The 15,537-nt window shown below is 40.1% G+C and overlaps 1 protein-coding gene across 1 annotated transcript in view; it reads right to left on the bottom strand.

Annotated features, from left to right (window-relative positions):
- Positions 1-11,704: 11,704 nt before the first annotated feature.
- BMPR1A (bone morphogenetic protein receptor type 1A) overlaps positions 11,705-15,537 on the bottom strand; it is a 32,932-nt gene continuing 29,099 nt past the window's right edge. The window contains exon 10 of the mRNA XM_074337212.1: positions 11,705-15,495. Within this exon, the coding sequence (XP_074193313.1) occupies positions 15,370-15,495 (126 nt within the window). The 3' untranslated portion in view covers positions 11,705-15,369. The remainder of the gene's footprint in view (positions 15,496-15,537) is intronic.

The raw sequence follows: 15,537 nt of genomic DNA, 5'->3' as shown, positions 1-15,537 counted from the left end.
CTAGCCCTTCTCATATGTTCTAAGGGTCATCATTCAAGTCATTGTCCTTCAGAATTTATTTACCACTAATTTTGGTGTGCTCAGTGTTGAAAGGAACAGTATGCCAGGCCACCCTCCCCCTGACGGTTTGACACTGGGCTAAATCACGAGCTTTTGTGAACTTTTTTCCATCTGTAGTATGAGGTGGTTAGGCTAACAACTCTCATTAAGTATTTTGGTATTTTATTACCTTGAGGACAAGTTTAGCTCTCACCTACCTGCCCTTCCCTCTGGCCAGGACCTCTTGCCCAGTGCAGCTCTCAGGTGCCAAGACGAATCCTGACCCAAGGCATGATGTATGTGGGCCACTTCAGACCAATGGTCAGAAAGCCAGCACCAAGTCACCCTCGCTGCCCGAAAGACCACGGCCATGTCTGCTTTCTGCCCAGTATTGCTATTATTGGTCAGGCTGTGCGGATGACTAAGTGGAAACATTAGGGTAATGAAGTCTTATCACTTAAGATTTTCATTTGGAATTTATTGCACATAATAAGCAGAGTGAATTGATCTCCTCTAGAAAGGACACATGTCCTCCAACCCTCATGCAGCGGGTGCTCATTGAGAGAAGTGTTATACAGAGAAGTGCTAATTGGTAAGCTCTGCCAGCAGCATGGATGAGTCACTCCAGAAAAGTTAATGCGATGAGAACGTGTTTTGCATGCAAATTTCACAAAACCTTAATATCAAATTTAAGTGCAAATTTTCTGTTTTAACACTTCTATCATTAGGACTCCAGCTCAGCATGAATTCTAAAGTTCATTTGATAGGTTTCTTATCTCCACTAAGGCATCTAATACCCTTTTCACTGCCTTACAAGTCAATGCCCTGTTACCCCAGGTCAACGTTAAAATACCCTTCACTCGTCCTGAACAAGACAGCTTACTGAGTACACAGTGATATCATACCTCCCCAAATCTGATGGAAAAAATAAAATACCATTGAAAAACAAGAAAGGGTACCATAAGCAGATCAGGAAATTTTAGTCATTTCTAAAATGTAGGAAGTAGACAGGATCAAGTATAAAATGAAATAACAATAGGAAATCATAACCCAAAACATTTGAGACTATTGGGGAGAAGGGAGTGATTTCAGGGGGCCCCCAAACTCAAACTCAGTCCCTCACACACTTGGGGGGGGGGCTGTCAGTGGAGAAAGGGCAGTCAAGGCAGCAGGCAGTCAGTCCTGTCATCCTAGCCTGTGCTAAGCAGCCAGCAGCAGTGGCCTTGGCCTCGCTTAGAGCAGTGCAGGTCATCCTGAGCCCCCAGTAGGGGTAGCTCCTGACCCTCTAGAGGCAGGAAGCTCCCTTACCCAGACACCTGTAACCTTACTGCAAGCAAGACCCAAGGGAATCAATCTAGAGGCATGTCTCCACAAACTACAACACAATGTCAAAATAACTCCCAACCTTTATTTCAGAAACACCACGAAGGGGATATACATGGTCTATAAAAAATGTTTCTGAAAGCTCTTCTCTCCTCCCCTGAAGCTCTCTGGTATCCCATCATTTTTTAATTTTTAAATTGGGGAATATTGGAGAACAGTGTGTTTTTCCAGGATGTCATGTCATTGTATTTCAACCTAGTTGTGGAGGGTGCAGCTCACTGGCCCATGTGGGACACGAACCGGTGACCTTGGTGTTATGAGCACCGCATTCTAACCACTGAGCAAACTGGTTGCCCACTGTCTGCTCAGCTCCAAGCTCAAGCCATTGTTTTTAATCTAGTTGTGAAAGGTGCAGTTCACTGGCCCATGTGGGAACTGAACCGGCAAACTTGTTAGGAGCTCACGCTCTCAGTAACTGAGCCATCCGGCCGCCCCTCCCATCATTTTTTTTTTTTTTTTTTAAGAATTTATTGGGGAAGGGGAACAGGACTTTATTGGGGAACAGTGTGTACTTCCAGGACTTTTTTTCCAAATCAAGTTGTTGTCCTTTCAATCTTAGTTGTGGAGGGTGCAGCTCAGCTCCAGGTCCAGTCGCCGTTGCTAGTTGCAGGGGGCACAGCCCACTATGCCTTGCGGGAGTTGAACTGGCAACCTTGTGGTTGAGAGGACGCGTTCTAACCAACTGAGCCATCTGGGAGCTCAGTGGCAGCTCAGCTGAAGGTGCCACGTTCAATCTTAGTTGCAGGGGGTGAAGCCCACCATCCCTTGCGGGACTCGAGGAGTTGAACTGGCAACCTTGTGGTTGAGAGCCCACTGGCCCATGTGGGAATCGAACCGGCAGCCTTCCGAGTTAGGAGCATGGAGCTCTAACCACCAGGCCGGCCCCCTCCCATCATTTTCATCTTAAAAACATTAAAAACTTGTCTGATAGTTCCAGCCTGAGCATCATCCTCCCATTCTCCTCCATCAAGAAGCTCTCCCAGGCTTGGCCGGATGGCTTAGTTGGTTACAGAGCGAGCTCTCAACAACATGGTTGCCAGTTCAATTCCTGCATGGATGGTGGGCTGCTCCCCCTGCAACTAAGATTGAAAACAGCGACTGGACTTGGAGCTGAGCTGCATTCCCCACAACTAGATTGAAGGACAACGACTTGGAGCTGATGGGCCCTGGAGAAACACACTGTTTAAATAAATAAATAAATAAAAAGTTTCCCCAAACCTGGCTTGATTATGACAAAACTCTGGGGGAAGGAGGGGGGCAGAAGGAGGTAAATAAATGGAGTGGGGAAAGCCTGAACCTTCGAGTAGGCAATGAGAGGAAAGGATTACTTCTTATGTTGCTCTAACAAGCAGCTATTATCCTATTATTGCCTAATAAAAACAGGAAGCTGAGGAACATGGAACTGAGATGAGCAGGGATTCACTAATACAAAAATGAGCGACTAGCCCCAAATCGCCAAACATTTGTGGAAAATTAGCGTCACAAACAAGAAGATCCAAAACTCAACAAACTGAAGATTTTGTAATAAATAAATCTCTAAAAAATTACAGAAAATTGTAAACATAAGTCTTGATTATTTGCCACCAAGATCCTGGTCTGTAAATATCATCTCGCTAAAAGGAACCAGAGTGCTTTGGAGAAATGGTTGACTGGGGCTGACTGTATGGTTGACTGTACCACATGAGCCTGGAACATCTTAATGTACCAGAAGTAAGGAGTGCTTCAACAATGATGGGCTCATGTCAGAAGAACTCAGGAGCCAGTTTGAACTCCCAGTAGCCAAGTCTGTGTCAATTTGAACATCAAAACAAATAATGACCTAACAAGACCATAACCCATTGACTAAAATAAGAATCCACGAGTCTGTAGTGATAAGGGGACCACACCACGGCCTCTTGATGGGATGCCATGAGAAGAACACAAACATCATGTCCACAAATTCACTGGCCTTTGTTCTAGAAAATGTCAGTATCACAAAAGACTAGAGCTAGAGAACTGTTTCAGATTGAAGGTGAGTAAGGAGACATGACACTGAATACAAGATTCCAGACAGATTCTGGACCAGGAAAATATATTCTCAAGGACTTTGTTAAAACACCTCGCAAAACCTGAATAGGCCTGCAGATTACAGTTTTGCTGATGATTGTTATGGTATCAAGGCTAACTTTCCTAATTTTGATAATTATACATACTTGATTATATAATAGAATATACCTGAAGTATTTAGGGGTAAAGAGGCATGAGCTCTGCAATTTAGTCCAAGTAGTTCAGAAAACAGAATGGGTAGATATGTGTGTACACAAATTCCATGAGCCTTTGTCACTCTTATATATACAGACAGAATGAAAAAGCATTTGTAGCAAAAGTTTATGAATATGGGTAAAATGACATTTTTTATACTACTTTTGCAACTTTTCTGGAAGTTTGAAATTATTTCAAAATAAAGTTAAAATAAAGTTTGGTTGTTGAAATAAAAAAAGAAAACCTCAGTAGGTGGGCTGGAAAGAGGAAGGTAGGATGTAACATAAGAGAGTCATGTTAGGAAATTTGGAAGAAGCATTTGGGAGGCCTAATATTTTGTCTAAAAATAGTAGTTTCAGAATGAGACAAGTAAAAGAAGGGAGGAAATAATGGAAGAAAAGTTCCCAGATCCGAGCTAAGATAAAAAAGACCCTATTAGTACTGAGTAACAGAATGAATGTATCCAGACATGCAAATTTAAAATTGAAAACATCAAAAAGAAAATTCTGTTTCTTTAATGAAAAATCAAGTTAAACTACAAAGAACTGAATTAGACCCGTCCCACTTCTCACTGGCAATAAGGAATGCTGGAAGGTCATTGAGTAGTATCTTCAGAGTTAGATTCTATCTCCAGCAAAAATACTAGCAAAGTATGAGGACAGAATCAAATAAAAATTGCTTTTTAAGTGATTGAAATGCCTCCCACAACAATGTTGGTCTTTTCTGTCACAGCCTTTCAATTCTTTCTTTTAATGTTTTCAACACTGGCTTGGACTTTAGTACAGGGGAGTAACAGAGAAAGAAGTAACAGATGTGCTTCATCAACCTGAATCAGCAACCTGATTCTAACTTTGCTTTAAAAAATGGCTCCGTCCAAAAAAAAAGAAAAGAAAAAAGAAAAGAAAAGCCTAAGTTCATTTTTCCTCTAGCTTGAAAATATTTTCAGTATATGCATTGCATATTGACTTTTAAATATTGGTAATATTTTAGGTTCCCTGTACAAAATTTAGGACGCGAGTAGTGAGGTGAATGTAGCGAGCACTGGGGCATCTGGAATCCCTTGAATTTCATTCTGAGCGTACATGGGACACTCAGACTGAAAGTCATTGGGGAAAGACTAGGAAGATAAAAGTTCAGAGGAGTAATATTCCATCTAAAAATGAGAAAAATAATTCCTATTTTAAAGGGTGATTATGGATTAACCTTGCAGCCAAAGTCTCTGCTTCTGTTGGAACTGATTTTTTTTTTTTTTTGAAAGATTTTATTGGGGAAGGGGAACAGGACTTTATTAGGGAACAGTGTGTACTTCCAGGCCTTTTTTCCAAGTCAAGTTGTTGTCCTTTCAATCTCAGTTGTGGAGGGTGCTGTTCAGCTTCAAGTTGTTGTTCTTTCAGTCTTAGTTGTGGAGGGCGCAGCTCAGCTCCAGGTCCAGTTGCCGTATCCAGTTGCAGGGGGCACAGCCCACCATCCCTTGCGGGAGTTGAACCAGCAACCTTGTGGTTGAGAGGATGCGCTCCAACTAACTGAGGCATCCGGGAGGCAGCTCAGCTCAAGGTGCTGTGTTCAACCTTAGTTGCAGGGGGAGGAGCCCACCATCCCTTGCGGGACTCGAGGAGTTGAACTGGCAACCTTGTGGTTGAGAGAGCCCACTGGCCCATGTGGGAATCGAACCGACAGCCTTCGGAGTTAGGAGCACGGAGCTCTAACCGCCTGAGCCACCAGGCCGGCCCCGGAACTGATTTTTTTTTGGTATGTACCTGTGCACTTGAATTAAGTTTCCTCTTCTGGACTCCCAGCCTCAGGATGATTTGCCCATTTCTGCTCATACCTGAGCTCACAGTATTTAACTCTCATGACTAGAACAGTGCCACTGCCGTTAGGTGGCCTCTACATACACTACTGGCTGGTCACCTTCAGTGACCCATGTCCCCCTAGTCAAGGGCTGAAGCATGGCTTTATAGGAATATGCATCTAACTTAAAGTGTGAAGTGCTAGAAATGGTCCATGCACTAGCAACAGGCAGATGAATATTTCTCCAAGTGAACGAAGACTTAATGGCTGAATTAGCATCAGCTTGAAAATTACCTACAAGGATGGCTCTTCTGTAAGAACAGTACCCTCATTTCTTAATGTCTACTCTATTAATATTACTAATAATATTAAAGAAACCTTGAAAATAGTCACTCTTCCAACTGAGTAGAGTAACATTATGCTGGGAAGAAAAAATGAATGTACTTCTTGAGTTTTGGGGTTAACCTTTTATAATATTTTATACATGGAAGGAAAGTTTGCAAGTATTTAATAGGCCAAGGAAAACCCTGATTCTTCATTAAGCTGAATGAGAGTGTATGCTATTGTTTTAAGAAACTGTGGAGAGATCCGGTCAAGATGGCAGAATAGGTAACCATTGTGCTAACCGCCTGTGACAACCACATCAAAATTATAACTAAACCACAGAATCACCTGAAGTCTAGCAGACCGAAGCCCTACAACTAAGGACATACAGAAGCCACCTTGAGACTGGTAGGAGGGGTGGAGACGTGGAATGAGCTGGTCCCACATCTGAGTGTGACCATTCAAAATTGGGAGGGATATCTGAGCTGCGGAGGTATGCCCTGGGAGGAGTGAGGGGTCCCTGTCCCATGCCAGGTTTCAGTGTCAGGGGGAGAAGTACCCGTAACTCCTGGCAGTGAAAACCAGCAGAGATGTGGCTGACCGAGACATGGGCAGCTTGAGTCCCAGGCATTCCTCTTAAAGAGCCTGTGCAAGGACTTACTCGCTGATGGATTCACTTGCTCTGAGCTGCAGGGCTGGGGTAGCAGATTGAATGGCACCAGAACATACAGAGAGGAACTGAATTGCCTGGCTTCAGGGCAAGGTCTGGAGGTGCAGCTTTCTCCTGGACGGAGGAGCACGCAGAAGCCATTGGTTCTTTGTTGAGTCCACCCCTTCCCAGTGTACAGATGCAGGCAGATGCCCTAGCTGAATTTCCGTCAACTTGACCAATACCCTTCATTCACCCTGATTCCCAGAGACCCCACCCCACCCAACTTTCGGGCACACCCAAGCCACTTCCAGTGGCTTTTCCATGTAAATGGCCTGTTCATGCTGCAGACTTTCCTAAAATCTCTCCAAGGTTCACAAAACTCAAACAAGCTGCATCTGGCTTCGGCATGTCTGACAGCTCTGGCTGAACAGTCCCAACCCCAGCACTAGTGTCAGTGAACCTCGGTTTGTGGCTTGGCCTCACGAGGCACCTCTAAGCCCAGCATGGGTGGCAGCCATCTGCAGATTGCTTTGTGGCTCATGCCAGGTGGCCCCAGGCAGGGCACCGACTGCAGCTGAACCTGGCCTGTAGTGGGCCTCCTCCTAGAAGGCCCTGAGTTTGGCATACCAGGTTACCAGCTTCGGACCCAGCTGGAGTACCACCCAGCTGACCCTGAGGACTACACAACCAAAGGGCAGGCACCAGAACCTGCTAAAGCAAATCTTGCTCCACAGGATAAGCCATTGCACAACAGCTTCTCCACTGTACTTATGGCCAGTACTCACAATCAATCAGCCTGAGGATCAATCCCTCCCATTGATAAGCAAACAGCAATCAAGGTTTGACTACAATGGAAGGGCACACACAACCCACACAAGGGACACACCCAGAGTACTTGGCTCAGATGACCAGAAAGACTGTGCCACTGAGCTCCACAGCACATCTACTACTTAAGGCCACTCTACCAAGTCTGGGAGACACAGCAGCTCTACCTAATACATAGAAACAAACACAGGGAGGGAGCCAAAATGGGGAGACAAGGAAACACATCCCAATTGAAAGAACAGAATAAAGCTCCAGAAAAAGAACTAAACAAAATGGAGACAAGCATCTACCAGAGGCAGAGTTCCAAACACTGGTATAAGGATGCTCAATGATCTCAGGGAGACTTCAACAAAGAGATAGGAAACATAAAAATGGAGATAGAAAAACACAAAAAGAACCAATCAGAAATAAAGAATACATGAACCGAAATGAAGAACATTTTGATGGTTGCCAGATGGAAGGAGGTTGGGGGATTAGGGGAAGGGATTAAGAAGTACAAATTGGTTATTTGAAAGCAGTCATGGGGATGTAGGGTATAGCATAAGGAATAGAGTCAATAATATTGTAATAACCATGTATGGTGTCAGATGGGTACTAGATTTATTGGGTTAATAGATAGGAGCGGGGTTGGGAGGCAGGGTGAAAAAGGTGAAGGGGTTAAGAAGTCACAAAATACATTAGAGGGAATCAACAGATCAGATGAAACAGAGGATCAGATCAGCGATTTAGAAGATAAGGTAGCAGAAAACAGCCAATCAGAACAGCAAAAAGAAAAAAGAATCCAAAGAAATAAAGAGAGTTTAAGGGGCCTCTGGGACAATATTAAGCATACAAACATTTGTATCATAGGGGTACCAGAAGGAGAAGAAAGAGAGCAAAGAATTAACCTGTTTGAAGAAATAGTGATGGAAAACTTCCCTAATCTGGCAAAGGAAATAGATACACAAGCCCAGGGAGCGCAGCGTCCCAAACAAGATGAACCCAAAGAGGCCCACATCAAGACACAGCACAATTAAAATGCCAAAGGTTAAAGACAAAGAGAAAAATGTTAAAAGCAGCAAGAGAAAAGCAGTTAGTTACCTACAAGGGAGCTGCCATAAGACTATCAGCTGATTTCTGAACAGAAACTGTGCAGGTCAGAATGGATTGGCACGAAATATTCAAAGTGATGAAAAGCCAGGACCTCCAACCAAGATTACTCTACTCTCAGCGAAGTTATCATTTAGAATCAAAGGACAGATTAAAGAGCTTCCCAGACAAGAAAAATCTAAGATCTACACCAAACCAGAATTACAAGGAATCGTAGAGGTACTTCTTTAAGAGGGGGGAAAAAAGATAAAAAATGTGAGTAATAAAATAGCAATAACTACATATCTATTACTTTCTTTTTATTTTTTATTGGGGAATGTTGGGGAACAGCGTGTTTTTCCAGGACCCACCAGCTCCATGTCAAGTAGTTGTTTTCAATCTAGTTGCGGAGGGTGCAGCTCACTGGCCCATGTGGGAATCAAACCGGTGACCTTGGTGTTATGAGCATTGAGCTCTACCCACTGAGCAAACTGGCCACCCCTAACAATTACTTTCAGTGTAAATGGATTAAATGCTCCAATCAAAAGATAGGGTGGCGGGCTGGCTGGGTGGCTCAGGAGATGGAAGCACCATGCTCCTAATGCCGAAATCGCCAGTTCAATTCCCACATGAGCCAGGGAGCTGCGCCCTCTACAGCTAAGATTGTGAACAATGGCTCTCCCTGGAGCTGGGCTGCCGTGAGCTGCCGTGGGTGACTGCGTGCCGCCGCCGGCTGCTGTGGGCTGCCATGTACCACCATGAGTGGCCAGCAGCCAGTGTAATGGCCGGCAGTGGGCGAGAAATGCTGTGAGCTACCGACAACCGGCGACTGCCTCAGCGGGGGGGGGGGGGGGGGGGGAGGGGGGGCGCAGGAGTGCAAGGATCATAATATCAGCATGGGCCAGGGAGCTGTGTGCTACACAACTAGACTGAGAAACAACGGCTTGAACCAGAGTGTGTGTGGGGTGAGGCGAAAGGAGTGGGGGAAAAGAGGGTGGCTGAATGGATAAGAAAACAAGACCCTTCATATGCTGCCTACAAGTCTCACTTCAGATCAAAAGACACACAGACTGAAAGTAAGCTATTTCATGAAAATGGAAACAAACAAAAGCTGGAGTAGTAATATTTATACCAGACAAAATAGACTATAACAAAGGCTATATAACAAGAGACAAAGGACCCAGTAATCCCACTTCTGGGTATTTTATCTGAAGAAACCCAAAATGCTACTTCGAGAGGACATGTATCATATGTGCACTGCAGCAGTTTACAAGGGCCAAGATGTGGAGGCAGCCTGGGTGTCTGGATGAAGAATAAAGAGGAGGTGGTACATATATACAATGGAATATTGCTCAGCCATGGAAGGCAATGGCTTCTTGCCATCTGCAGCAGCATAAATGGACCTGGATGGTATTGTGCTGAGTGAAGTACGTCAGACAAGGAAAGACAGACACAATGTGATATTGCTTGTACGTGGAACCTAAAAAACAAAATAAACAAACAAAACAGAAACAAATTCATAGATACAGAGAACATTTTGATGGTTGCCAGATGGGAGGAGGTTGGGGGATTAGGGGGAGGGATTAAGAAGTACAAATTGGTTATTTGAAAGCAGTCATGGGGATGTCGGGTATAGCATAAGGAATAGAGTCAATAATATTGTAATAACCATGTATGGTGTCAGATGGGTACTAGATTTATTGGGTTAATAGATAGGAACGGGGTTGGGAGGCAGGGTGAAAAAGGTGAAGGGGTTAAGAAGTTACAAAATAGTCATGGGGTTATAACATAAGACGGAATATAGTCACTAACATGATAACAACTATGTGTAGTGCCAGGTGGGTACTAATTAGGGGGATCACTTCTTAAATTACATAAATGTCTAACCACTATGCTGTACACCTAAAATTAATATAAAATATTAAATGTCAACTGCAATTGAAAAATTAAAAGAAGGGTCGGGGGAAGGTGAAGGGCAGTTAAGTGGTCCAAATTTCCATGTATAAAACAAATAAGTCATGGGAATGTAATGTACACCATAGGGATATAGTCAATAATATTGATAGCGTGGTATAGTGTCAGATGGTTGCTGGACTTATCATGGTGATCTCTTCTTTAGGTATATAAATGTTGAACTATGGTGTATACCTGCAACAAATATGTTAGCTATATTTTAATAAAAATCTTTAAAAAACATGTGCCTCATCCTGACACTAAATTGAGATTCCCTTAAGGACTCTGTAATAGGCTATCTCCAAACATATATTTTTAGCAGACATCAACTAGTCTTAAATCTTTTATGTCAATGTAACATGTTCACCAGTCTGAGAAAAGGCATCAGTAGGCACTCGGACTGAATGAATTTACAGATAACTGAGAACGGTTCTGACAGGTGGTGAGACTGAGTGCAGGAGGGAAAACAGTACGGCTGCAGAGCAGAAGGAAGTTACTTTGACTTCCCTAAAGCTTAAGCTTTTAAGAAAGCATATGATGCAGCAGGAACAACATTACCATCTTTGAGTAAAAGAAGCCAGTTACAAGAGACCAGGCACTATAGTAGCAGAGAGAGAAAAAAACTTGTAAGAAATTACCTGCCCACGTCGTGAGATGAGCACTCTCTTACATTGTGAGTGGTAGTGTAAATAAAAAGTCCTCTGGGCAGCAATATGGCAATATTTCTTAAAAATCTTAGATTTTTCCCCCCATCTTAAATAAATAATCTTTAAAAAGTTAATATCCACTAGGCCCATTTTTAGAAAGGTAATCTAGGAAAATATACAAAGATTTATATATGATATTCAATGCATTGGTTATATTTTCCAAAACAATGGAAATTAACCCAAGTATTCAATAGGGAATTAAAAAAATAAATTATTCCATCAATTTCATGGAATAGTCAATTAAAAAAATGTTTTCAATGGATATATAATGACATACTAAGATGTTAATATTGTAAAAATATAGGCAGCAGAAAAAGATTGAAAAAGAAACATTCAAATGTAAATAGTGGTAACATCTGGCAATAGAATTTTGAATGTATTTGTTTTATTCTTTCCTGTTTTCCAAAACGTCTGCAGTAGGTACATATTTTTAGAACTAGAAAAATGTTTTGTTTTGTTTTTTGTTTGTTTCCTTTTAATGAAGAAAAACAACCTTTACTATAATAGGTCTATGAGTTCTCTATCTATATAAAGGAGAGTGTATGGTTGCATGGTCACTTACCTGCCCCATGCTCTGTACTGGGTTTCTGGTAGCTGAAATGCACATCTCAGGGGTATATGTATGTACATTAAGTCATTTGTCGTAAAATCTCACCAGGCACGTGTGACTTCTGACACGCTGTACAGTCCAAGTAGAGTATCACAAAACACATTACTAAAGTATACTAAAATAAGGTTATTTACTTAAAAATGATACATTAGATGTAATCTATATATAGAACAAAGCAATTAATGGTAAACTTAATAAGGCACCTTTTAAACCAGATGCTGTACAAAATACATTTAGTGTGTTACATACCAAAGATGAATCTATACTTTTGGTGTTTTACAACTGCATAATAAAACTGCTTGGTTTTTAACCCTTCTTTCAGTGTCTATGTACAATTTCCCTAATTAAACTATAATGGTATTTTCATTTTATACAATATATACTACATTTTAGTTTTTAAATGGGCAAGGACAACAGTCACTAAAAGGGCTTAAATAATTCCACTGAAAGCATAGTACAGACAGAGCACAAGCTAAAATTACAATATATTTAATCCTTTGCAAAAGCAGTATTCACATACTTTCCTTATGGGATGATCATTACATGTGGCTTCATTTGATGCTGCCCTAGATTTAATTTGGTTTTTACGAACATGTCAGCTGTCTACAAGTCTCGCTGTGACATTGGTAACAGCACTGAGGCAAGGAGATGAAATGCTACACTGCTTTTAAACATCTGACCCAAGCAAGTAATAGATATTAACACTCATACAGTACAAGAGCTGCAACAATCCTTTTAAAAAAATCAATTAGCATTTCTGCTGTTGAAATTATTTTAGATATTACTGTAGAAACATTGCAAAACATGTATGAAAGAATGTAAGTTATTTAACTTACAAAAATCTTCCCTGGAATAAATTATTCAGTATCAAATTTGATCTAGGGCCAACTTAGATGCATGAGTCTTTAAAAATTGTATTGCATTTTTGTTTTGAACAGAAGCAAAAAATCAGGAAAAAGAAGGTACTATTTTTTTAAGTGAATAATAAATCTGGCACATTTTAGGAAAACAATTTTCAAAAACTATAGGTCAGTTTCTAAGTTTAGAAATACTTCTGGACACTGAAAAGGCAACATGTTGGTTGAAATAGCTTTTGTGCAAATATTTCTAGAGAAATTAGATTCAAATTTTATGCTTCAGAAACTTGTTCAGTAAGACAGCACAGGGAAAGCTTAGAATACATTGAAGCCAATCCTAACGTGCTTGTAATTCTAGAAACATTTATCAGAATAAAGAGAATTCATAAGAAGAATTTTCTTTGAGGGTTAACTTTTGTTATATTCAGGTGGCTTTGGTTTTCTGTTTGTTCTTATGGTTTAATCATTTAAAGGGATAACAGACAGAAGCCGCATGTTTTTAAAATGCTAAACTGTGAGACCAAATCATGGCTTGTAGGGTTTTACAAATTATTAACTACTGTACTATATGCTACTTCCTTCCTCTTCCTCTTTAAATATTTCACTTACTGCATGAACTTAGAAATTTAAGAGTAGAAGAAGGAGAGAAGAAAGTAAGTTCCACGCAACTTTTTTAGATGTTAGGATTTCAAATATGGCATCATTTGCTTTTGAAATAACATGTTATACTAGAAAATACTTTTATTTAACAAGTCTCTACCATTAATTCTTGATATTACAAAATCATTACAGTGGTCTTGTACTTACTTATACACTATCTGTAATGTTTTGCTTTCACATATTAACATTTCTAAAAACAGAGTTTGCCTTTCCTTAGATATTTTGTTATTAAGATGACAAATGATTTCAGAGTTATAGTTTATCAAATAAAAAAATAAATCCAGGTTTACCTTCGACTAAGTAGATCAGAGCTCATAAGTATTCTTAAGTCACATGGCAATTTAGATAAAAATATCTCTAAATCTCAGTATAGAGACAATGAAAACATTCTGAAAGCACAAGTTATTGGGTACTATCAATATATAAATTTACTTATCTTGAACATTTCAAACTGCAATTAATGTTAGATGAAAATTATTAAACTTAGTTAAAACTAAGTTAAAGCAAGTTTTGTGAAATTTGGTGTACAGACAAATATATAATTTTCATCCTTATGTGCCAACCAGTTTTGGTAATAAAGGGACACGCTCTGATTCCTCCCCTTTAAAGTATTTTGATCATGTGATAAATCACATTTATGTTATATTTGAAGAAAATTGTCTCACTTTATGCACCCATGATTTGTTTGTTCAGAATATTAATATTTAAAAGGCATTACAGAAGTATAAAAAGTTTAAATAAATCAGAATTATTCCTTGGGATAACAAGGCATGCATAAAATAAGTAGCATTTTCCTGAATAACAGCTATATGGTACAGACATAGGTACTTATAGATACTGAACTTTTGTGCCTGACTCTTCATTGTCTTCACAAGTTATGGAACAGAAATCACAAAATAAAAAATCTCAAATGATTTAAATGTCTAAAACAGGTGTTGATAAATTTATATCAGCTTTGAAATAGAAATTTCTAATTAGAGGATCCATTCCTAAAGGAAAATTGAGATGATAATATCTTAATGAAAGTCTATGCCTGAAGTTAACAAGTCCTAGGTTTGATATCCTACTTTGAAAGCGTTAGTTCTGAAAATTCATATGTAGTTTTACTTTATAATATTTTCTTCTGACGATCTTTTTTTCCCCTTAAGGATGGGATGTGAGGTACATGTGAGCTGGTTTCTACAGTATGAATGTATGTACATATATAAAATATTGTTGTCAGAGGAGCAAGTGTTTTGCAAATAAAGCATATTACACACAAAATATAAATAACTTCCCTTTTAAAAGTTACTGAGAATAAAGAATACAGAACATGGTTATAGGCACTTAACATTGCTATCAAATGCAGTAATTAGTAATTCACTTCAATAAGAAGTGGTTTCTTTACAAGGTTCATGGCATTGGAAGTTCCAACTTTGGACAGAATTCTTCTCGTGACAAAATAATAATAATTACAAAAAAAAAAAAAAAAAAAATTTGGGTGGGAGGAAAATAGTCCAAATTTACGGGCACTTTCAACTTCTTTTGGCTTTTATATCAACTTTTATGTTAAAAATAAAGTTGGTGGAGAAGCTAGCTCACCTGCAAGGTAAATGGCTTTTATGTGATTGGCAAATCTTGGTCAGACCATGCATTTTTAAAGCACAGAACCAACAGCCACTAATATCCTTCTGTGCATTCATAAATGATTTTCTTCTAATTCAAACGGCAGCAGAGGAATCCTGGTTTGCCTGTGCGCACACACCATGACCAAAGAACGATAAACTCTCATCAACTAAGCATTATCCCAAACAGATCATAATCCATAGGCTGTTTACAAAGGTAGAATACAAACAGATTAAAATTTTTCAGGTAGAAGGCAAGTGTATATTTCTCCATCTCTGCTGAATTCGTTTATCTTCTTAAGGCTTTCACAGAAAGCACCATTTTATGAACAGGTAATTCAGTACCCAGAGTTTGATTGGAGGCTTATTTATCAGGATTAAAGTCTTGATGCAGTTCATAAAACCCAATAAAAAAAAAAAGGCATCAAAAACCACATTTAAAATAAAAGCTGTCCATATACAAAGAATGAAGTGTTTAGAAGTTCCCAGCTTATGTTCTACAGAGTACTGAAAGGTTTAATATTAGCAGCCTGTGAAGGTGTAGTGAGGAAAGAGTCTGAGAACCAAGTTATCCTTATTCTACTCTAATTCCACCCATTCCTTGGGTGAAAACAGTTCTTGCAGTCTAGAGTTTCTCCTCATGATTGCTTAACTGTCAAATCTTTACATCTTGGGATTCAACCATCTTGGCAAGTGTCTTCTTGATTCTCAGCGCTGTAAGTCTGGAGGCTGGATTGTGGGCCCAGCATTCTGACATTAGCTTCAAAACTGCTCGTAGACACTGAAAAGTAAAGAGAATGTCATGAGCGGGTAAATACCCTTG

This window comes from Rhinolophus sinicus, linkage group LG07 (genome assembly GCF_036562045.2).
Source record: "Rhinolophus sinicus isolate RSC01 linkage group LG07, ASM3656204v1, whole genome shotgun sequence".
In the NCBI taxonomy this organism is placed as follows: Eukaryota; Metazoa; Chordata; class Mammalia; order Chiroptera; family Rhinolophidae; genus Rhinolophus; species Rhinolophus sinicus.
Note: the sequence above shows the minus strand (reverse complement) of the source record. Positions and strands in the feature narration are given on the sequence as shown.